This window comes from Microcaecilia unicolor, chromosome 10 (assembly GCF_901765095.1).
Source record: "Microcaecilia unicolor chromosome 10, aMicUni1.1, whole genome shotgun sequence".
In the NCBI taxonomy this organism is placed as follows: Eukaryota; Metazoa; Chordata; class Amphibia; order Gymnophiona; family Siphonopidae; genus Microcaecilia; species Microcaecilia unicolor.
In genome coordinates this window covers 140,564,905-140,589,322 of record NC_044040.1, presented here as the reverse complement: position 1 = coordinate 140,589,322, position 24,418 = coordinate 140,564,905, and the positions used below count along the sequence as shown (strand labels likewise).

Sequence of the window (24,418 nt, the reverse complement as noted above, 5' to 3'; positions counted from 1 at the left end):
TTTAAGCTTAGAATCAAATATGACATCTAGGATCTTAACAGCATCTGTCCTGTCCCCAAATTCATGGAGGCAGAGGTGTATTGTTATGTATATTTAATATGAGTATTATTTGTATTTACTTGTATTGCCTGCATATAGATAGCACTGTGTACTGGGGCTTCCCCACCCCCACCCCTATACTTTGCAGTATCCTGTGATTGACGTTTTGTGAGCTTTCCCTATTGGCTTTAGCTCTGAGCTAGGGCCATCTCTCCCTCTCTTCCCCTGTGGGCTGTTTGAGACAGCCCAGTCTTCCTAGCATGCTTTTGTGATCAGCAGCTGTTCTAGGGGCTGATCCCTCCTTAATTTACTGTAATTCCATCAAGATTTTTTACCATCTCCCCAAGTCATTCCCTATCCCTTTCCCCCCTTATTCCTCTTTGAACATTCCAGCTTTTACTCTGAGCTGGGCATAGATTCTGGTCAGCTCCTTGCCTCTGGGGTGGTTAGATGCAGACTCTGTGCAGAAGGCAACAATTCTGTCTAAGCAACTGAACTGTAAGTTGGATTTTCTTTGTTTATTATGAGTACTAAAATAAAGAAGATTTGCTTATTAATTGAGAGTCTACTGGTAAAGCTTCTACTTGGGGATTGTTTAAGCTGGCTGTTGAAACCACTCTGTACTTTGCCTAGAACAGCACAGCATCAGAATAAGGGAGGAGGAGGCAATAAATAGAGGGATGAGGTAGAAGGTCAACACCAGGGTTAGGAAAGGAGATGGGACTCACACTTAGAGGTATTGAGAAAGAGCTGGTTCTGTTTACGCCAGGAGGCGTTGTGACTGAGACAGGTGTTAATAGTGGAGAGTGCTGTAGTAGGGTCAGTCACCTGACAAAGGACCTGGATGTCGTCTGAGTAATAGAACGGTAGACACCCCTGCTCCTGTATCAGAGTTAGAAGGGGGAGAGGAAGACATTAAAAAGGGAGGGGGCCAGGGCTCTCAGAAAAAAAAAAACTCCACACTTTACAGCATGCTCAAAACTATCAGCACATACACACACACACACACACACACAAAAACAAATCACTATATTAACAATTTTTAGTAATTTGCATTTGTAGCAGCCTGTGTGTCAGGCTGCAGATGCTTGGGAAAGACGGCTCACTGCTTGTGATCCCTATTCTTTGTGCTGCACTACACTAACCAGACATGGAAAACATGGTTTCATGTTAAGCCCCTGACACAGCCCTTGAGAGGGCGAAACATGGCCATGTTCAGCAGTTTGAGGAAAGTTGTATGCTGATTTTATGTATCTATGTTGAATACATATTGTTTTATTTCACCACATGGATCTGTTTTTCTTTTCTGCTACAAAAATTGGCCTTATCAGGCCCTTTAACCATTAATCATGCTCTTTAGCCATTAGCGTGTGGACATTTAAAAAAATTACTGCAGATGCACTCTCTGGCTCTTTTCACGCTATCCGTGCACTAACCACTAGTGCATGGCAATGCAGGATTGCACACTCTCTACCCCTGAAAATTCCCCAAAATATTTACCATATAGTTACCGCAAGGATGTTCCAAAACTAATGCATGACGCTTTAACGTGTCATGCATTAGGCCAGTTTTTGTTGCATTAGGCACACGTTAGTACCTAACGTAACTTAGTAAAAGGACCCCAAAATGTCTCTCCCTTTGATCTATGTTCAAACAGACTTTAGTGCTATGCAACTAAAACAAGTTGGGCATTTATTGTCATATGCCTTTATCAACAACAGCAGTTCAGGCTACACTTTGTAATAGATTTTGACTTCCTACATGATTCCATGCATACAAGACTTTCTTAATCCATGTTAGTAAGACCTTATGAGACTGGGAGTCTGGGCATCCAAATGGCAGATGACGTTTAATGTGAGCAAGTGCAAAGTGATGCATGTAGGAAACAGGAACCCGAACTATTGCTATGTGATGCAAGGTTCCACATTAGGACTCACCAACCAGAAAAAGGATCTAGGTGTCATTGTTGACGATACATTGAACCCCATCTACTCATTGTGCAGCGGTGGCTAAGAAAGCAAATAGAATATTAGGTATTATTAGGAAAGGAGTGGAAAACAAAAATAAGGATGTTATAATGCCTTTGTATTGCTCCATGGTGCAACCGTACCTTGAATTTTGTGTGCAATTCTGGTCACTGCATCTCAAAAAAGCTACAGAGAAGGGTGATGAAATGATAAAGGGGATGCAATGACTTCCCTAAGAGAAAAGGCTGAAGCAGATAGGACTATTCAGCTTAGAGAAAAGACAGCTGAAGGGAGATATACTAGAGGTATATAAAATAATGAGTGGAGTGGAACAGGTAGACATGAATCACTCGTTTAATCTTTCCAGAAATATTAGGACTAGTGGGCACGCAATGAACTACAAAGTAGTAAATTTAAAACAAATTGGAGAAAATATTTCTTCACTCAACATGTAATTAAACTCTGGAATTTTTTGCCAGAGAATGTGGTAAAAGCAGTGAGCTTAGCGAGGTTTAAAAAAGGTTTGGCTATCTTCCTAAAAGAAAAGTCCATAAGCCATTATTAAGATGGACTTGGGGAAAATCCATTGTTTATTTCTAGGATAAGCAGCATAAAATGTATTGTACAGTTTGGGGATCTTGCCAGGTATTTGTGACCTGGATTGGACACTGTTGGAAACTGATGGACCTTCGGTATGTCTCAGTATAGCAACACTTATGTTCTTATGCTCGTTTTTCTATTAGGCACACCCATGATGACCGTGGGATCTGAGATCAACATTGTAAGGAGTAATCGGGTAGTGATAAACAACACCATCTGCCCTGCAGAAATCATTATAAGCAATGGAAAGATTATTAACATTGTTCCCAAAAAGAGTCTGGCACCTTCCAAGGGAGAGAAGGTAAGAGTGGGTAAGAAGAGGACAGAGAGAAAGCGAACTAGGTCATTCTCCTGAATGTTAAGAGATATATTTTCAAAGAAATCCAATGCATTAGTGGAAATATGCCGCCTGCCTGGAAATATGTACAACCTTTTTAGCTGAATTAAGAAGATGCATTCTGTGGGGGGAGGGGGAAGGGGAGGAGAGTAGCAGGGAGAAACATTCTGGCAGGATGGATGAAAATTACAGGGAAAAGCAAACACAATCAGTAGCAGGAAAAAAAAACAAGAAGAAATTTTAAAAATTCAAATTGGTAGCTTTAATAATGCTAAATTAAATCATCTTCGAGTCCTCCCTCCCCTTCTCTGCGCATATCCAGCAGATAGCCAAGACCTGTCGCTTCTTCCTCTACATCATTAGCAACATTCGCCCTTTCCTCTCTGAGCACACCACCCAAACTCTCATCCACTCACTCATTACCTCTCGCCTTGACTACTGCAACCTACTCCTCACTGGCCTCCCACTTTGCCACCTATCCCCCCTTCAGTCCGTTCAGAACTCTGCTGCACGTCTTATCTTCCACCTGGACCGATATACTCACATCAACCCTCTCCTCAAATCACTTCACTGGCTTCCGATCAGGTACCGCATACAGTTCAAGCTTCTCTTACTAACCTACAAATGCACTCGATCTGCAGCCCCTACTTACCTCTCTAGCCTCATCTCCCCTTACGTTCCTACCCGTAACCTCCGCTCTCAAGACAAATCCCTCCTTTCAGTACCCTTCTCCACCACTGCCAACTCCAGGCTCCGCCCTTTCTGCCTCGCCTCACCCCATGCTTGGAATAAACTCTCTGAGCCCATACACCAGGCCCCCTCCCTGCCCATCTTCAAATCCCTGCTCAAAGCCCACCTCTTCAATGTTGCCTTTGGCACCTAACCACTCTACCTCTATTCAAGAAATCTAGACTGCACCAACTTGTCATTTCGTCCTTTAGATTGTAAGCTCCTTTGAGCAGGGACTGTCCTTTTTGTTAAACTGTACAGCGCTGCGTAACCCTAGTAGCGCTCTAGAAATGTCAAGTAGTAGTAGTAAATTAAAAATAAAAAATATAATATGTGAAACTTCATTTTGCATAGGATATTGAGATAGGAATTGGGATGTCTAAGAGCAATGCTTCATTATTTCCCCAGTGTGTTAACAAAAGGTTTTGCCAACCATGGAATCTTTTGTAAAATACATATAAGAATATTGGCAAATATGTATTTGCCAGCATGTGCAGTGGGAGCAGAGATTTCAAGACTGTACACAGCATGCAGAAAGAGCGGCATTACTCAGGATATTCCACATATAGTGGCGATTTTTCACTAGTATCAAGTACATGTGCATCCAATTAATCAGCAAAGGGAGAACTTTAATTACCGTAATGCAGTACATGAATCCAATCTCCTTAGTTGTTTAGATCCAGTTGACACGTGGGTTCTCTCATACAGATTGAAATTAAATAAAGAAACAAATAGATTTTTACAAGTGGCCTCGCCACAAGTTCTGAGTGATAACTTGATCCAGGTTAACAACTTGAAGGTTAAACTAGAGCATACCTTTAAAATTCTGGGAAATAAGGTATATAGTCAATTATCCCTAGGTGAACAGGTTCAAAAAGTAGTAAGAAATTCTTTTCTGCTGCTTAAGAAGTTAAGTACAATTTGGAAAATTTTCAGCTTACCGGTATTTAGGCTGTTTGTTCAGACACTGATACTCTCACAATTAGATTATTGTAATTCTATCTACATTGGTTAGTCTACGTTGCTGAAGACTAAATTACAACAGTTACAGAATGCTGCAGTCAGAGTAATCTTTGCAGCTAATAAATATGAGTACATCACTCTGTTATTGTTATGTTTACTCTGGTTACCTTTGGAAGTGTGGCACGTACACAGATAACAACCTTTTGGGGTGTTAGTTGGAACATGACACTTAGTATAGATTGCAGAAGAACTGGACTTCCATGCTCTGGCATTAGACAATATAGTTACTCAAAGTTAAAAATCAAAGTAGAGGAAAAAAGAGAAACAATATACAATATTACAATATACTTTTGTTATAAAGTGGCATGTAGTGCTGCCTATAGGGGCCCTTTTACTAAAATGCAGTAAAAGGGGCCCTGTCCTACTGGCAGTGGACATTTTTGCCACGTGCCAGGGCCCCTTTTACTGCAGCGGGTGAAAACTGGAAAAAATGAAATGGCCATGCAGTAAGTTTGCACTTGCTACATAGCCATTTCGGAGGAAGCACTTACCACCACCTATGATGCACACTGGGGACGAAACTACCACTGACACCCGTGTTGGGCTGTCAGTAGCTCCAGATTGGCATAAATAACATGAAAGCAATACATGTAGTAGTAACACTTGGTCTAACCCAGAAGATTATAGATAATTGCACTGCACTATACTAGGTGCATATGTGTTGTAAGTAAAACCATAAAAATGGGAAAAGCTAACTTATCTCTTATCATATCAAATGACAAGAATACACTTAGCCAAGCATAAAACTTAAGATAAATGTGTCACTTAAAATATATAATATTGTAAATAAATGTCACAACCAGTGTGAAATGTATAAGCATTATAAGTGTTAGTATAAATGCTGAAACAAGTGTTGTTACCAACAAGCATATACATTAAGATATGGAAACACTCAGATGCGTATGATAAGAAAGTAAACTAAGCCTTTCTACTACCTAATAATGACAACAAATACGTGACACAACACAACACAACACAAGAAAAACCTTTATTTAGGAAAAGGTAAGTGTAAATATCATAGGTAAAGACATATATGTGTAATTAAAGAACCCTGCATAATACCTAAAAAAAAAAAACAGGTGTAAAGGGTTTATGTACCTAAGCTAAACCTATTATGATTGTATATACAGTACAATGGATGTAAAACAGAAACCAGTACCTTATGCCCGCCTTTGTTTAGGAGGTATGTATGTACATATGTATTTAGGATAACAGATCTGTTCCCACAAAGATTCATATGTGATAAATTTGAAATGCATGCATATGATTTTAATATTAAATTGGAATTTAAATTTCAAAAGTTGCACTATAGTTTTTAAAAATAAACATTTTTTGGACCTTATTATTGGTCCTGTTATTGCTTTTGGACCTTAAGGTATAAAAGTAAGTCATAAATTGATTTATTTGCTGGCAAGATCATAAAAACAAAAACCTATGCACAAGGCAAAAGACACTATGGCCCTAGGCCAAAGCAAAAATATTGAACCATGGGTTCTTCTTCACTATAGCATAAACAAAATTGGTACCCATGTACATGAGTAAAAATAAAGTTTAAAATGCTAAAAGGTGCTCATCGGCACCAATAATTCCTTTTGTGGTTATGTTAGGATCCGAGACAGAAATGCTACCTTTAAATGAAAGGTCAAAATATTGCTTCAAAAATTGTTTAGCAACTAGCTGGACAGAACTAAAACATTTTGAAAATAAAACCCACCAGGGAAACAGAAACAATTGGACAGTCCAGAGAGGTGTTTGAGACTAAAATTCATTCCTGGGTGTTAGTTGGTTAGTAATGTCAACTTGCACTGTGGAACGACTGTTTTCAACTGTAAACAGGATCAAAACGGCATCAAGAGCCTCAATGCTCAATGCTCACCAGTCGCCTCCATAATCTGTCACTGCTATCATTTGAAAGAGAACTGTGTGATTCATTGGACTATGACAGAATTATTGATATATTCAACACCAAAAGAGCATAGTTTCTCAACTTAATTTGCTTGATACTATTATATAGCTTTGGAATTGTATGTTCCAATTTACTTTATCTAAAACATCACTAGTGGCTGCTCACGAGGTAGTTTTATAAGCCTATATACAGAGAGGCTCTTAGCCTTTGAGAAGGCCGAGCTGACAACAGAGGATAAACCTTTTGTCAATCCCTATTAGACATGTGCTCCTTATTTAAACTGTATTTGATTTTTTTTCTTTGTCTCACTACACCAAACACATATGTAAAAAATGTGTTTTGTCCCACAGCACAATATGCATTCCATATTATGCACTTACTGTTTTTGTATTAAAGCACACTGCACTGCACTGTTCTTCTTAAATAGTTACACTTCTTGAGTGCATGTAACCACACCTGTACTTTCTACATCTGATAAGTAAGAGATGGCTTTGTTCTTGTTTTTATTTTAAACTTTTTTTTTTTTTACCAAATGCCTCTGACATAGTCTTCAGGCGAAACGTGGTCATGTTGGATCATTTTCAGAAAAGTTTTTTGGTTTGTTCTTCATCTGTGATTCATTCTGTCCTCTGATATATGTTTCTTATAAAGCAAAGTTGAAGGATATGTGCCAAACTGTGGCAATTTTATTTTGTCAGCATCAGAATAGAGAGAAAGCAGTAGAGCCAAAGGAAGGGAAAAAGAAAGGTTTTCTTCCTGTTTTGCTTAATCAGGCATTTGCATTTGTTATAAGCAAAGTATATGCCATCGCTGTAATTATACTGTTATGTGTGTTAACATATTTGCCATTATAGTAGACATATCTGATCAAGTGTGATATATATATATATATATATATATATATATATATATATATATAGTGCCCACCCATATTAGTTCTGGGCCCAGCCAAAATGTCAGGTCTGGCTGCGCCACTGTACAAGAGCCCACAGAAGCAACACCTTGCTTCCACTTAAGCTTATACCCACCACCAGAACCACCCAGTGGCTACCATCAGTAGCAGCCAGTGACCATCAACACTAACACCCAGCAACCACCAACAACTAAACATAAAAAGGTTAAACAGACACAGGCAGTTACAGACACACATACTGATTATGGTAGATGTACACACTAAAGAGCACAATTACACACACACCGGCTGTTGCACAGAGAGATGGGGTGGAGGGGCTGAGAGGAGGGCTGAGGAGGAAGAGGGGAGGACAGGTGTTTAGATGGTTGGAGATGGGGTTTGGTACAAATGGGAAAAATGGAACAGAGTAGGTGTTAATTGGGCTTTAGAGGGTTAGGTGTGGAGAAGAAAGGTAGCTAGATAGAGGATGAATAAGGATTGAACATACACTGAGATGCCAACCAGCAACACAACACACCAAACAATGCTCCAGGTCAAAAGAGACATTTTCTCTGCCATTTAGGGGGGAAGTTGAGGTGGTAAAAGGCAAAAAAAAAAAAAAAGCTTTTACCACAGTTTGATTTGCTATGGGATTCAGCAGCCTTTGTTATAACAATCGGGCAGGTTGCTGACTACCAATGTAAATAAATAACTCTGTTGTGAGCCACCCTGCAAGCAGCATTATTCTAGCAGCCTGGATCATTGGCTGCCAAGCCGCAGCCCCTATGCTCCTGGCCGTGACTTTCAGGCCAGGCCTTCCTGATCTAAATCCCTCCCCCCTCAATCAAGGACCCCCCACATCTATACTCCCAGATCCAGCTCCCATTTGATCCAGCCCCCCCCCCCCCCCAATCAAGTTCCTCATCCCTAAAGGATTCCTCCTCACCCCTTTGCCACTATCTATAATCCCCCTGGGGTGATGTAGAGATTCAATGGGCAGGACTGGCAAGACTGACTCCCAGTCACTCCTACCATTCCTGCGCCATCAGTGAATATGGCACCCTTAATAGTAGTCTTGCGTGACTACCACTAGGGGTCATGTTTCCTTGTAAGGAAATATCAGCCCTAGCGGTAGTTGTACCATTTTGATTTATGGAGCTGAAAGGTCAGGACTGACTGGGGATCGCTTCTGCCTGGGGAAATGCTAGACTACCATGGATTCTATGCACTGGCATGGGAGGTGAAGGGGTTCATTTGAGGGTGGGCAGGGACTTGATCAGGATACTTTGGATTGGGGGCCAGATTAGAGAGAGTTTTGATTGGGGGAGGGGGTGATTGGAGGAGTCTTTGGATCAGGAGATATCTTGATCAGGAGGGGGGCCAAAATCAGAATGGAGTCTTTAGATTGGGGGGGGGGGGGGGGCTGGCCTGGAGTATTGGGCCATTGCTCGGCAGCCTGATGCTCCCAGGCATTAAAATAACCCCAGCTAAAAGCTAGGTTATTTTACTGCAATTTTAGGGCAATAATGTGACTTGTGGTGTGCACCCAGGATTCATCAAAAATCACATTGTAGAATTTACCTAGTAATGAGCTGCTTTACATGCATTTGTATGTTTTGAATCATATTGCTATGTAGCTCACGGTGATTTAAATATTGCCTTGTTAGTGGAAGACAAGCTGCGTTAGTGCCCTTTAAGTCATATTAAATTGCAAATAATGAGCTTCTTTTATGAAGTGGTGCTACTGAAAACATGCACTGAATGTTAAGAAGCCCATTCAGTTCCCATGGACTTCTTCACATTCAGCACATGCTAATCAGTAGCGCCAATTTGTAAAAGAAGTTTGACCTAAAGTCTATGTAGCCTAATAACTTCCCCCCTCAGTAGCTATTTATAGGAAGTGTACATTTGGGCACAGCTTTCATGTGCCATCAGTGGACCTGACGTGTAGAATACATTCCACATGTTTAGGTGCACCTCTACTCTCCACCCCAAATATGCCCCCCTGTTAGAGGGTGTACATGTCATGACATACTGTACATATGTGCATGTTTTCCTATTATAGAATACTGCTGAGCATGTTCCTGGTTTTGGGTGGCCTGATGCTGTTTTTGTATGCACAGATGGTGCCTAAATTTTATATAATTGCCACCTAAATGGGTTATTGCCTGCTACTTGAAAAAAAAACCTGAATTATTTAGAAAATCTGCTTAACTTTTCATCTCCATCTGCTATGCCAATTGCAAAAAAGGACTTAAATAAACTGGCTTGCTTCATGTATACTGTTCTGCTGTAAACAAAAAGATGCAGCTGCAGTCAAGTCTCATCGAATTAGTGCTACTACAGTTGCAGTGGCTCTCTTAATGTCTGCCTCGCTGAATGCCATCTGCAAAGCAACTATGTGATCTTCCATTACATACCATTACATACTTTAACTGATTTTTTTCTGATCTGAAGAAGAAGGGTTACCTTTGAAAGCTAATCAAAAAATGTATTGTTAGTCCAATAAAAAGGTATCAACTTATTTTTCTTTCTATGTTTTTGTTTTATTTCTATTTATTACCTTTAAAAGTGTACTAACATGGCTTCCACATAGTACTATACGTTTACTGCAAATTATTGTATAGATCAAGCCTCAATAGAGGGCAGTGCCTTTTGTCAACTGGTGCTGGCCAATCTGTCCCTACAAGCTAACAGTTCTCACAGTTAACTATGTGGGCTGCCGATGAACTAAAAGACTATGAAATGTGAGTGACCCTAAGCTTGGGAGTCATCCACTTATGTGCCTGTCTCAGTCCTGCTTATAGACAGAATCCTGCAGAACTGCAACAGATAGTTTTTGTAGACAGCAGGAGTGATAACGCACACAGTCCCTCCCACCTGCCCAAAAGTTGATTGCATTGAGGTTGAAACCATCTGAGGAACTAAGGAAACAACTGTGCATGGAAAAGGTTGCATATGCTCAGAATTTTATACTAAGTTATGAGCTCTGGAAGAGTAGTTTCATACCAGCACCACTGGATGATTTCTTCTACTTTTCTGCATTGTTAATCCTGCTTTCAACAGAAAATACCTGTAACAGTACAGGTGAGCAAATCTGCTGTAAATTAAGGTGATGTTTTTATATGAGATACGTTACAGGGGTGGACTGACCGTTGAGACAATAGAGCAATGCCTGAGGACCTACAACAGTAGAGGGCTCGCTCTCCCCTAACCTCTATCTAGATTATTCACTTTGACTAAAGTATCAGCCTACCTGCCTGTCTGATTTTGCTGCCTGGATGTCTCAGCGCCATCTGAAACTAAACATGACCAAGACTGAGATTCTTATCTTTCCCCCTAAACCAACCTCTCCTCCTCCCCCATTCTCTATTTCTGTGGATAACACTCTCATCCTTCCTGTCTCATCAGCTCGTAACCTTGGGGTCATCTTCGACTCCTCCCTCTCCTTCTCTGCACATATTCAGCAGACTGCTAAAACCTGTCGTTTCTTTCCCTATAATATCACCAAAATTTGACCTTTCCTTTCTGAGCACACTACCAGAACCCTCATCCATACTCTTATCACCTCTCGCTTAGACTATTGCAACTTGCTTCTCACAGGCCTCCCACTTAGCTATCTCTCTCCTCTTCAATCTGTTCAAAATTCTGCTGCACTACTAATATTTCTTCAGTGTCAGTATGCTCATATTAGCCCTCTCCTCGTCACTTCACTGGCTTCCTACCCATTTCCACAAACAGTTCAAACTCCTCTTATTGACCTATAAGTGCATTCACTCTGCAGCTCCTCAGTACCTTTCCACTCTCATCTCTCCCTACATTCCTCCCCGGGAACTCCGTTCACTGGGTAAATCTCTCTTATCTGCACCCTTCTCCTCCACTGCTAACTCCAGACTCCGTTCCTTTTATCTTGCTGCACCATATGCCTGGAATAGACTTCCTGAGGGGCAGATGCACTAAGGTCCTCGGAAGAGCCCTTCCCTTACCGATTCCATAGCGAATCGGTAGGGAACGGCCATGCATCAAGGAAAGGGAATGCAAATGAGCTGCTCGTTGTAGCATACTTGCATTCTCTATTCCCTCGGAAGCCAGTCGGCCAGTCGGCCGGTTGAGCATGCGCAGAGCAGTCATGCGTTATGCTGGCTGCTCTGCCAGGGGCGTAGCTACGGGTGGGCCTGGCTGGGCCCAGGCCCACCCAATTTCAGCCCAGGCCTGCCCAGCGCAGGGAGCGACGCAGGGGCAGTAACGTAAGAGACGGGAGGAGCCTGCGAGCCAGCAGCCAATGCCTCAAGGATGCCTAGACAGTGCCTGCCGGTGCAGCGGTTTTTTTTTTTTTTTTACATTTTTCGTCCTTAGCGTTAGCGCTTCTTCTTTTTGTAGCGCCGGCCATGCTGCGCAACAGGAAAAGCAGCAGTGGCCGGCAATGGGAGCTGGGGCTGGCGCTGGCATGCAGGGCGGGCCTCGAGGAAAAGACAAAAGAGGGAAAACATGGAAGGATGGGGAGAAAGAGGGAAAACAGATGGAAGGATGGGGAGAAAAGAGGGAAAACAGATGGAAGGGTGGCAGAGAAAGAGGGAAAACATGGAAGGATGGGGAGAAAGAGGGAAAACAGATGGAAGGATGGGGAGAAAAGAGGGAAAACAGATGGAAGGATGGCAGAGAAAGGGAAAACAGATGGAAGGATGGCAGAGAATGAGGGAAAACATGGAAGGATGGGGAGAAAGAGGGAAAACATGGAAGGATGGGGAGAAAGAGGGAAAACAGATGGAAGGATGGGGAGAAAAGAGGGAAAACAGATGGAAGGATGGCAGAGAATGAGGGAAAACATGGAAGGATGGGGAGAAAGAGGGAAAACATGGAAGGATGGGGAGAAAAGAGGGAAAACAGATGGAAGGATGGCAGAGAAAGAGGGAAAACAGATGGAAGGATGGGGAGAGAAAGAGGGAAAATGGATGGATGGGGAGAGAGACTCTGGATGGAAGGATGGGGAGAGAAAGAGGGGAGATGGATGAAAGGATGCAGAGAGAAAGGGGAGAGACTGGAAGGATGTGGAGAGAGAAGGGACACTGAACAGAAAAGGGTACAGAGATACAGAGACAATGGTTAGAAAGAGGGAGAGAGAGACATTAGATGGAAGGATCAGGAGAGAGGGTAGATGGATGGAAGGATGGGGAGAGAAAGAGGGAAGACACTGGATGGAAGGGTAGGGAGAAAGAGGTGACACTGGACGGAAGGATGCAGAAAGAAAGAGGAGACTACTGGAAGGATGGGGAGAGAGAGGGGAGACTGGAAGGATGGGGAGAGAAAGAGGAGAGCTGCTGGATGGAAAAGGGGAGTAGTGAAAGACTGGAGAATAAGAGGAAGGGGCATGGGGAGAACAAGGGTGAGAAAAAGATGAAAAGCCATAAGTAGATGAAGGAAATTAAAGAATGGATAGTAAGAATGAATTAAATCAGGACAGAGAGAGAGAGAGGCAGAAAAATATTGAAGAAAGCAAAGAAAAAGGAGAGAAAAATGACAAATGGCAGAAGAGTTAAGCGAATACGAAGGAAAGCAGAATCTAGAGACTGGGAGCGACACAATGAGAAAAAGTAAATGGCCATACAAGAAAGGTAAAGAAAATAATTTTATTTTTAATTTAGGATAAAGTAATATGGTACCTGTGTTAATGAAGTTTCAGAGACCAATACTTCCTTCCTTAGGTCAGGCGAGGATACCGTAACAGTATTATACTGACCTGAGGCAGGAGGTTTTGGCCTCTGAAAGCTCACTGAAAAGGGTGTTAGGCTATTAAATAAATTTTCTGAAATCTGATGCACTGAAAAGCAGCACTTTACCCTGTGTGACAAATGCATCTGATTAGCGTGACTAAATTTTGCTGGGGGAGGGGGGTAGAGAGAAAAGTTTGTGCCTACCCACTTTGGGTTCAGGCCCATCCAAAATTGGCAGTCTGGCTACGCCACTGTGCTCTGCACATGCCAAGGATGTCCTTTATGGATGTCCTTCATTCAAAAAACAAAAAAAAAAGGACCTCTCTGACTAGCAGGAAACTTGTCAGCAACCTGAAACCTCAGAAGAGAAACAGTGCTGAAAAGAGCCCCAGTTAATTTAAGTGCTACTGCTCTTAACATTTCCATTGTTTACTGTTTTGCATGTTAAAGGCAGGCTTACATCAGGCAATTAGGAAGGACTTCTCTGAAGAAAAAAAATCCAACTGCTCTCAGGGATGTCTAACAAGAGCTGGACATCTTCCTGTAGCTTTTGTGATGGGCGTCCTTCTTGGACGTGTTTTTCTTACCTGCCTGAACTGACCACAACCACAGTTCTCTCAACAGTCCCCTCCAAGGTTGTTTTCATCTTGCACCCCCCCCCCCCCCAGGATCGGGACGTGCGAGGACGTCCAAATTAAAACTTTTTGTACGTCCCTCCCTCCAGGTTTCTCTCAGCCAATTCCAGCACGTTTAGCTGATACTGGTAACAGCTTAACGCGCTGTGATTGGCTGAGAGAGACCTGGACGGAGGGACATCCAAAAAGTTTTGATTTGGACATCCTTGCACGTCCCGATCTTGTGTGTGTGTGGGGGGGGGGGGGCACAAGCTGAAAACAACCTTGGAGTGGACTGTTGAGAGAACTGTGGTTGTGGTCAGTTTAGGTAGGTAAGAAAAACAGGGACGTGACGTCCTTTTTTTTTTCTTCAGAGAAGCCCTTCCTAATTGCAGGTAAGAAAAACACGTCCAAGAAGGACGCCCATCACAAAAGCTGCAGGAAGACATCCAACTTGTATTAGACGTCCCTGACGAGCATTTTAACGTGGCTAGTCAGTGAAGGACGTCCATAAAGGATGTCCCTGACGAGCACTTGGATGTTTTTTTTCCCGATTTGTTTTTTTTTTGTTACATTTATAGAAGTTTTTAGAGGCTGCGCAGCCCCAACGAGAGGTACAGACTTCCCGTTAGATTTTCCACGGTTACGCAATCGGAAAAAGGTAGTGCATCTCATTACAATACGATTTATACACATTGGGGTACTAATTTGCTCATCTGCATTCCGTTTTCGTTAGCTGCTACCGTGATCGGAAAATGGCTCGGAGAAGCATTTAGTGCATGCCACAGTTTACTACTTGCTCATTAATGGCTCATTAAGTTTTGTGCATCTGGCCCTCAAGTCGGTATGTCAAGCTCCATCTCTGGCCATCTTCAAATCTAAGATAAAAGCCCACCTTTTTGATGCTGCTTTTAACTCCTAACCCTTATTCACTTGTTCAGAACCCTTATTTTATCATCCTCACTTTAATATTCCCTTATCTCTTGTTTGTCCTGTTTGTCTGTCCTAATTAGATTGTAAGCTCTGTCGAGCAAGGACTGTCTCTTCATGTTCAAGTGTACAGCGCTGCGTACGTCCAGTAGCGCTATAGAAATGATAAGTAGTAGTAGTGATAAGTGGTTAGAAGTCCATGACCGTTATTGCCCGGGGGACCAGATCGTTGTCAGTCCACCCCTGGTACAATACCTAAAGTGATTGCACAAGTTTAAGTTAAGCTTTATAGCTCTAATAAATGAAATTGCCAAAATAAAGTTCAAACTGCATCTTAGTATGTTCCATTGATACACTTAGATAGGAGAAAGTTATGTAAATTACATGCTGGTTCAAAATTGTGCGCAGTGACACCCCAAGATAAAATAACTACTTTCTCCATTGTAGATTATGGATGTGGGTGACCTGGTAGTGATGCCTGGGATTGTAGACACTCATGTCCACGTCAATGAACCAGGACGCACTGCTTGGGAAGGTTTCCAAACTGCAACAAAAGCGGCGGCAGCAGGAGGAATCACTACCATTGTGGACATGCCACTGTACGGTGATACAGAACAGCAGATGGAAGAGGGTGACTGGGATGTAATCCCATTGCAAATTTTTTTTTTTAAATTTAGAGAAGGACAGTTACCAAGATGCAGTAAAAAGCAAGCTTGATTTAGCCCAGTACTCACCAACCTGCGGTATAACACCACTCCACAAGCAGTGTTATTCTAGTGGCCCAGAGCATTGGGCCTCAAAGCCATGGCCTGATGCTCTTAGACCACATCATCAAGGGACCACAGTGCTGCCCCCCCCCCCCCCCGACTCCTCTCTGATCAGAACAACCCCTTCCTTTCAGTTCCCCCTGAGCAAAGGCCGCGGCTTTGCAGCTCAATACTCCTAGGATGGTAAAACAACCTCCACTTTTTAGGGCTATCATGCAACTTGAGGTGTGCACCCATATTCACCACAAGTCGCATAATAGAATTTACATAGCAATGAGCTGCTTTACATACCTTTGCATGTTTTGCATCTCATTACTATACACCATGAGGTAACTTATTTAGTGCTCCGTTAGGCAAGAAACCCAGCGTTAGAGCCCTTTAAGTCATGTTAAAGGGCTGATAATGCAGATTATTGACCTAATACAGCATGAAAAGTTCCCTCCTTAATTACTAACAGCTCCCGTGTTGTTGCTAAGTTTCTTATACAGAGGTTTTATGTACTAAAACTCACAGATAAATAGTTTTTCATGCATGTAGGTGAAAATTTAGGAGGCAATTCTAAAATTGAATGCTTCCATTTAGGTGCCCTGAGGACATGTGGTGGGAGTCTATTCTAGAATATCAGAGTAACCCGATATTGGTTTGCCTAACGTGTGTGCCCACAGTTACAGCAGCCATAGACCTGGCATAACTGCAGTCATTTCAGTGCCCATTGCATTCATGATTTGATTGATTTAATTACTCAATATACCACTTAGCACAGTTCAGTTTTAAAGCAGTTTACAATAAAATAGGAACAAGTACAATAAATGTTCAAACAAGGAAAACCAAACAATATAATTGTTTAACCAAAATCAAAGTAAATTATCAGCAATCATCACAGTCAGAAATTGACTTAATATGTCTATGAACCGGCAAAGACATTCTTAAAAATCCATGTTTTGAGGATCTTATGAAACCCAAGGTAGCTTGTTAAACTGCTCACTTCTGCAGGCAAAGAGTTCTATAGCAGAGGACCAATGTAATAAAACGTTCTGTTTTTGTAGAAGTTAATTTCACAACTTGGAGCAATAGAAGCTGTAACAAACAATGCTGAGATGAATGCAGCAAATTATAGTACTGTTGCTTGGATAAGTTGGCCCTTACATGCACTGGTGCTTCCAGATAAAAAGCCTTAAACACCAAACATAGCATCTTAAATGTAATCCTGGCTAAAATTGGTAGCCAATGTAATCCTTTCAAACCAGGTGCACTCTTACAAAATAGTGCTTAGGCATCCTGCTTACACTTTTGCAGGTAAGTGTACACTTACATGCATTAAGTGCTAGTATTCTAAATATTTACATGCCCAATGAGTGCATAAATTCAGGTACCTAGGTTACAGAATTGCCTTTTATTATGCTCTGTAGATACACTCACATTTTAGCATGTATGTGCAAAACATACTCCCAATGGCACATGAACACTATTGGCATGGGCACACTAACCCATAAAGGGGGCAATTCTATAACTGTGCACCTCCGCTTAGGCACCCCATTTAAGCAACATGGTAGGAACCTATTCTATAAAGGAACCAAGGCACCTAGATTCTGTTATAGAATACAAGCGTAACCAGGTATTGTCATGCCTAACATTAGGCATCCACACTTGCATCAGCCCTAGAGCTAGAATATTTGCGGGTGCCTGAATACAGCAAGGACATACATAATTTATAGTATTTTGTGAGTTGTATATATAAGTAGGAGCTCCACTTATGTCTTGCGCATGATCAGCCCATGTGTATGCCCCCTTTCACATACATACTATGTAAGTTGCACACATTGGTACAGAAGAGCACTTAGGTGGTATGATAGCATGTATGCATATACAGGTGCACCTACATGCACATATGCTAGTAAACATTTACACACTTATAGGGGAAGTTATCAAAGTGAGCTACTATTAAGAAGGGATATTTAACCACAAGTCATGCTATTTTCTCACAGGATCCCATTTTATGCAACAAAACCCTGTGCTAAAATATCACGACTTGTGGTAAAACAACCCATCTTACTGGTAGCCCAGTTTGATAATACTAGACAACATATTTTTTCCTGCACTGATAAAATCAATCTCTCCAAAAAGATATTTTTACCTCATTCCTGAAGATGCTCTTATGAATGAATGAGGGCTTTTTTGCAGAGGGGAAGGAGGAGAAAAGGCCTGTCTGCTTATACAGTTGTGGGTTGTTATGGCAACCAGTTTTCTTTTTTGTTATGAGAAAGCTGATAAGCCAAGAAAAGGAGAGATAGTGGGTTTAGCTGTGTGGCTGCTAATCTTACTTACAAGTAACATTAGGAAATACTTTTTCAGTGGAAGTGGTAGAGACAAAAACAGTGATGCAATTTAAAAATGCATGGGGTAAACACTAGGAGTCAGCCCCATTTTGGATGATGGTGCCAATGAGGACAGGAGCAACTTGGGATTGCTTCTGCCATGACCACTAGACACCATCTTTGAAGTAAGGTAGGCCCAAGGAGGCCTTCAGGAAGATTAGGGGGAAGGGGGCTTACTGCCTTTGGAGGTTGTGTTTGGTAGAGGGGAACTTTTGGATCGGGAAGTTGACCTGTAGTGGGGCCCTTTGAGTGGGGGAGTTAGGTTGGCATGTCACTATGAGGAGAGTTAATTGGGGGGAGGGTGTCTTTGAGGGGATTAAGACAGACCAACTGAGTAAGAAAATAAGGGACTAGTTAAAGAGAGTTGCACATGAGGTCATAAAAGTGTTTGAACATTATCTTAGCTAGGGTAGGAGTAGATAAACATGTCCTACTATAATATGTGCAGCAGGTGTCATTTATTTCTTCCGTTAAAGGCCTGGTTGAAGAGTCAAGCTTTCACCTGCTTCCTGAAGTAGAGATAGTCTTGTGTTAAGCAAAGCCTTTCAAGGAGTGCATTCTAGAGCATGGGGGCTACTCCAGAGAAGGCTCGCTTGCAGATATCACATTGTGTGATGTCATTTGGAGAGGGTGTGGTTAGAGGAACTCCATGGGAGGACCTTAGTGACCTTGTAGGTGTGTAGAGGGAGATTCTGTTCTTCAAGTATTCTGGGCCATTTCCTTTAAGGGCCTTGAAGGTCAAACAGAGAGTTTTAAAATTGGCTCTGTGTTGTATTGGTAGCCAGTGAAGTTTATTCAAAAACTGTGTGATGCAGTCAAGTCGCTTACAACCTTCAATTAGTGTTGCTTGTAGGAACTCTCTAGCTATCTGCTTAATTTAAGAATGCCAGCAAATTTAAGAGACAGCCTGGGAGCATCGGGCTGCTTATTGGTCCAATGCTTCCAGGCCAGTGGAATAATGGTGCTTGTGAGGTGGCTTACAAGCAGTGTTTTCCATTTATATCAGGAATCAGCAGCATGCAGTACTGAGATACTGCAGGATGGGGACTCCCATAGTAAATCATGGTGTGGTAAAAGCCCACCTTTTACAGCATCTTTATAACTTCTTCCCTGAACCTTTCTTTACCAGTACAATGTTACCTCCCCTTTACTTTTTATATGGCTTTTTCTTTCAAGAGCATTCATAGAAGGGTAGCTGAACTTGGAAAATTACTTCCAAATGAGCTTCCTGCATTACACAGAACCAGAACTTAGATCAATCTTTCCCCTTTTGTGCATATTATTTAGAAGATTAGGTGGCTAATCACTTGTCTTCATCAAGGCTGGTATGACTCTTTCAAGAGTGCTTTATAATTCAACTTTGTCCAAATGTAACCATGACTGGAAACCCTATTGTCATCTTTTCTAAATTAACTGAAACAAAACTATTTTTGTGATAATCATATGATCTCAGAAATGCATATTCTTTCAATAGAACTTTTACATTTCTTTGTGCATTCCACTAGAGATATCTCTACAATTTGGATAATTACCGTTATGGTAAAATTATGTATAATCATACCTGATAATTTTCTTTCCATTAATCATAGCTGATCAATCCATAGACTGGTGGGTTGTGTCCATCTACCAGCAGGTGGAGATAGAGAGCAAACTTTTGCCTCCCTATATGTGGTCATGTGCTGCCGGAAACTCCTCAGTATGTCGATATCAAAGCTCCATCCTCAGGACTCAGCACTTAGAGAATTACACCCACGAAGGGACACTCTGCCCAGCTCACCACCGCCGAAACGGGGGAGGGGAATTAACCCAGCTCATCCCCACACAAGTGGGGGAGGGGAATCCGTCCAGCTCATCCCCGCGGAGCGGGGGAGGGACACCACACCCGCCGATGCGGGGGGATCTGGCTTATCCTGCAACCGCAACCGCGGGAGGAGCTGACTGACCCTAACACCGCCGAAGCGGGAGGGGTACAAAGCTGCCCTACAGCCGCACGAAGCGGGAGGGAGTGCCGGCAGAATTTTAAGTCTCAATCCAGCCCCGTAAAACGGAGGGGAGAGGAATGCAGCAGCTCACTGTAACACAAACTCGTCTTAACTCTTGAAGAATCCAAGTGAAAAAACTTGAACACGAAGTCTTTCTGAAGTAACTGAAGACTAAACTTGAACCTGAAATGCAACCAGAATAAAAACAGTACAGATATCTGGGAGGGGCTATGGATTGATCAGCTATGATTAATGGAAAGAAAATTATTAGGTATGATTATACATAATTTTACCTTCCATATCATCAAGCTGATCAATCCATAGACTGGTAGGATGTACCGAAGCAGTACTCACCCAGGGCGGGACATTGAAATCCCTGACCTCAACACTGAAGCTCCAAACCGGGCCTCCGCCCGTGCAGCCACAGTCAAACGGTAATGCTTGGAGAATGTATGAGCCGAAGCCCAAGTTGCCGCCTTGCATATCTCTTCCAAGGAGACGGATCCGGCCTCTGCCATCGAGGCCGCCTGAGCTCTCGTGGAGTGAGCCTTCAGCTGGATAGGCGGCACCTTCCCCGCGGCCACATAAGCCGCTGCAATGGCTTCCTTGACCCATCTTGCCACTGTAGGCTTAGCAGCCTGCAGACCCTTACGAGGACCTGCAAACAGGACAAACAGATGATCCGATTTCCGGAAATCATTGGTCACTTCCAAGTATCTGATGATGACTCGTCTCACATCCAGATATTTAAGAGCAGAGTACTCCTCTGGGTAGTCCTCCCTACGAAAGGAAGGGAGACAGAGCTGCTGATTCACATGGAAGCGAGAAACAATCTTGGGCAGGAAGGAAGGCACTGTGCGAATAGTCACTCCTGCCTCAGTGAACTGCAGAAAAGGCTCTCGACATGAGAGCGCCTGGAGCTCGGAAACTCTTCTGGCTGAAGTGATAGCCACCAAAAAGACTGCTTTCAACGTCAGGTCTTTCAGAGATGCCCTCGACAAGGGTTCAAAAGGCGGCTTCTGCAATGCTCTTAGTACCAGGTTGAGATTCCACGCAGGCACCACTGAGTGCAGAGGAGGGCGCAGGTGATTAACTCCCTTGAGAAAGCGCACCACATCTGGCCGCGAAGCCAGGGAAGCACCCTTCAGGCGGCCCCTGAAGCAAGCCAGAGCCGCTACCTGGACTTTAAGGGAACTGAGCGACAGGCCTTTCTCCAGACCTTCTTGCAGGAACGCCAACACTGAAGAAATTGGAGCAGTGAAGGGAGAAAGTGAGCCTGCTTCACACCACGCTGCAAAGATACGCCAAACCCTGGCGTAAGCAGTAGAAGTAGAGCGCTTCCTCGCTCTCAGCATAGTGGCGATGACCTTGTCTGAGAAGCCCTTCTTCCTCAGACGCTGCCGCTCAATAGCCAGGCCGTAAGACCAAAGGGGGAGGGATCCTCCATCACCACGGGACCCTGATGTAACAGGCCCTGCTCCACTGGCAGCCGCAGAGGATCGTCGACTGAGAGCCTGATCAAGTCCGCATACCAGGGACGCCTGGGCCAATCCGGACTCACCAGGATTACCCTGCCGGGATGCTTTGCCACCCGGTCTAGCACCCTGCCCAACATGGGCCAGGGCGGGAACACATAGAGAAGCTCTTGTGTCGGCCACTGTTGGAGAAGAGCATCTACTCCCAGGGATCGAGGGTCCCGTCCTCTGCTGAAAAAGCGCGGCACTTGGCAATTGGCCGATGACGCCATCAGATCTAGGCTCGGCTGGCCCCAGCGCTTCGTGATGTCCAAGAACGCCTGAGCAGATAGCTGCCACTCTCCGGGCTCCAAGGTATGGCGACTGAGAAAGTCCGCCTTGACATTCATGACTCCGGCAATGTGGGCCGCTGAAAGCTGCTCCAGGTTCGCTTCCGCCCACTGGCAAAGATTCATAGCCTCCTTGGCTAGAGGGGCGCTCTTGGTACCTCCCTGGCGGTTGACATAGGCCACAGCCGTGGCATTGTCCGACAGGACCCGTACAGGCTTCAACACCAGTACCGGGATGAACTCCAAAAGCGCCAACCGAATGGCTCTGAGTTCCAGGAGGTTGATAGACCACTTTGCCTCTGCAGGAGACCAGAGCCCCTGCGCTGTCCTTCCCAAGCAGTGGGCTCCCCAGCCCGACAACGAGGCGTCCGTCGTGACGACAATCCACTCTGGGGTCACCAGAGGCATTCCCGCAGACAACTTGTCTGTCTGCATCCACCAGCTCAGCGCCTTGCGCACTGCTGGGTCCAAGGGAAGGCGCACAGCATAATCCTCCGACATCGGAGTCCAGCGCTGCAGCAAAGAGTGTTGAAGTGGTCTCATATGAGCCCTGGCCCAGGGCACAACTTCCATCGTGGCCGTCATAGAGCCCAACAGCTGTACATAGTCCCAAGCCCGAAGGGGAGAGGCTACTAGGAACTGGTCCACCTGAGCCTGAAGTTTGACAATCCGATTGTCTGGCAGGAACACTCTGCCCACTTGGGTGTCGAATCGAACTCCCAGGTACTCCAGGGACTGAGTCGGGCGCAGCTGGCTCTTCTCCCAGTTGATGATCCATCCCAGGGAGCTCAAAAGAGCAACTACCCAGTCCACAGCTATGCCGCACTCTGCATAAGAGGGGGCTCGGATCAACCAGTCGTCCAGATAAGGATGGACTTGTACCCCTTCCTTTCGTAGGAAGGCCGCGATGACCACCATTACTTTGGAAAAGGTCCGCAGAGCAGTAGCCAACCCGAAAGGGAGGGCTCTGAACTGGAAGTGTCGGCCCAGGACTGCAAAACGCAGAAAGCGTTGATGAGGAGGCCAGATGGGAATATGCAGGTACGCTTCCTTGATGTCCAAGGATGCCAGGAACTCTCCTGCCTTCACTGCCGCTATAACAGAGCGGAGAGTCTCCATGCGAAAGTGCCGCACTTTCAAGGCCCGATTGACCCCTTTGAGGTCGAGAATAGGCCGGACAGAACCTCCTTTCTTTGGTACCACAAAGTAAATGGAGTAACGTCCCTTGCCAAGCTGACTTTCTGGCACTGGAACGACCGCGCCCAGGCGGATCAGATTGTCCAAGGTCTGCTGCACTGCCACAGCTTTGACCGGAGACTTGCAGGGAGAGAGTACAAACCCCTCTTTTAAGGGTCGGCAGAACTCTAGTTTGTAGCCGTCTCTGATGACTTCCAGCACCCACGCGTCTGAAGTTATTGTGGTCCACTCGCCCAGAAACGAGGACAGCCGTCCTCCAATCTGCACTGGGGCGTGGACCAAGACCCCGTCATTGGGTAAGAGACCCTGGGGGAGGACCGGAGGGAGCACCTCCGGGACGGCGGTCTCTGCGAAAGGAATGCTGCTTGGGGGAGAAATTCCTCTTGAAGGAAGAGGGGGCAGAGGAACCCGACTTGCCCGGGCGGTACCGACGGGCTTCCTGCAACCGTCCTCTGGAGGTACCGGGACGAGTACTAGCCCGAGCCCTGACCTCTGGTAATTTCTTGCCCTTAGACGTGCCGAGATCGGTCACGATTTTGTCCAGCTCGACCCCAAAGAGCAGCTTGCCTTTAAAAGGCAACCTAGCCAGGCGGGATTTAGAGGCGTGGTCAGCAGACCAATGTTTCAGCCAAAGCCACCGCCGCGCAGAGATTGTCTGAGTCATGCCTTTCGCTGAGGCCCTCAAGACATCATACAGCAAGTCTGCCAAATAGGCTAAGCCCGTTCCAGGGCCGGCCAATCAGCCCTCAAGGAATGATCCGAGGGGGAAGCCCGCTGCACCATAGTCAGGCACGCCCTGGCCACATAGGAGCCGCAAACTGAGGCCTGCAAACTTAAAGCAGCCGCCTCAAAGGACGACCTTAAGGCCGCCTCCAATCTTCTGTCTTGGGCGTCCTTTAGGGCCGTGCCACCTTCCACCGGCAACGCCGTTTTCTTAGTCACCGCAGTGATTAAAGAATCCACGGTAGGCCACAGATAGGCCTCACGTTCACTCACAGCCAAAGGATAGAGGCGGGACATAGCCCTAGCCACTTTAAGGCTCGCTTCTGGGACATCCCATTGAGCCGAAATTAGGGTGTGCATGGCATCATGCACGTGGAAGGTTCTAGGCGGGCGCTTCGTCCCCAGCATAATGGCAGAGCCAACAGGGGCTGAGGGAGAGACGTCCTCCGGAGAGGAAATCTTCAAAGTGTCCATGGCCTGTAACAACAGGTTGGGCAAATCCTCTGGGCTAAAAAGCCGCGCCGCAGAGGGGTCATCCGCTCCATCCGAGCGGGGATCCGTCTCCTCCAAGGAATCCGCAAAGGACCGTTGGGAGATCTCAGACACGCTGCCCTCATCTACATCGGAGGAGACAAATTCCTCCAAGGCCTGGGAATCAACCCGAGGGCGTTTACCTCTGGGAACCTCAACCTCTTTACCAGACGAGGGAGCAGGGGCAGCGTTTTGCATGAGGAAAGCCTGATGCAGCAGCAAAACAAACTCGGGGGAGAAACCCCCCAGACTGTGCACTTCCGCAGCCTGGGCAACAGCCCTAGACGCACC

The 24,418-nt window shown here is 44.6% G+C and overlaps 1 protein-coding gene across 3 annotated transcripts in view; it reads left to right on the top strand.

The window, feature by feature from the left end:
• The window catches only part of LOC115478696 (allantoinase, mitochondrial-like), a 153,237-nt gene that overhangs the window by 13,970 nt on the left and 114,849 nt on the right, over positions 1-24,418 (top strand). For all 3 annotated transcript variants that reach the window (XM_030216222.1, XM_030216220.1, XM_030216221.1), the window contains exons 2-3: positions 2,750-2,907; positions 15,196-15,347. In XM_030216222.1, coding sequence (XP_030072082.1) covers positions 2,750-2,907; positions 15,196-15,347 — 310 coding nt within the window. The remainder of the gene's footprint in view (positions 1-2,749; positions 2,908-15,195; positions 15,348-24,418) is intronic.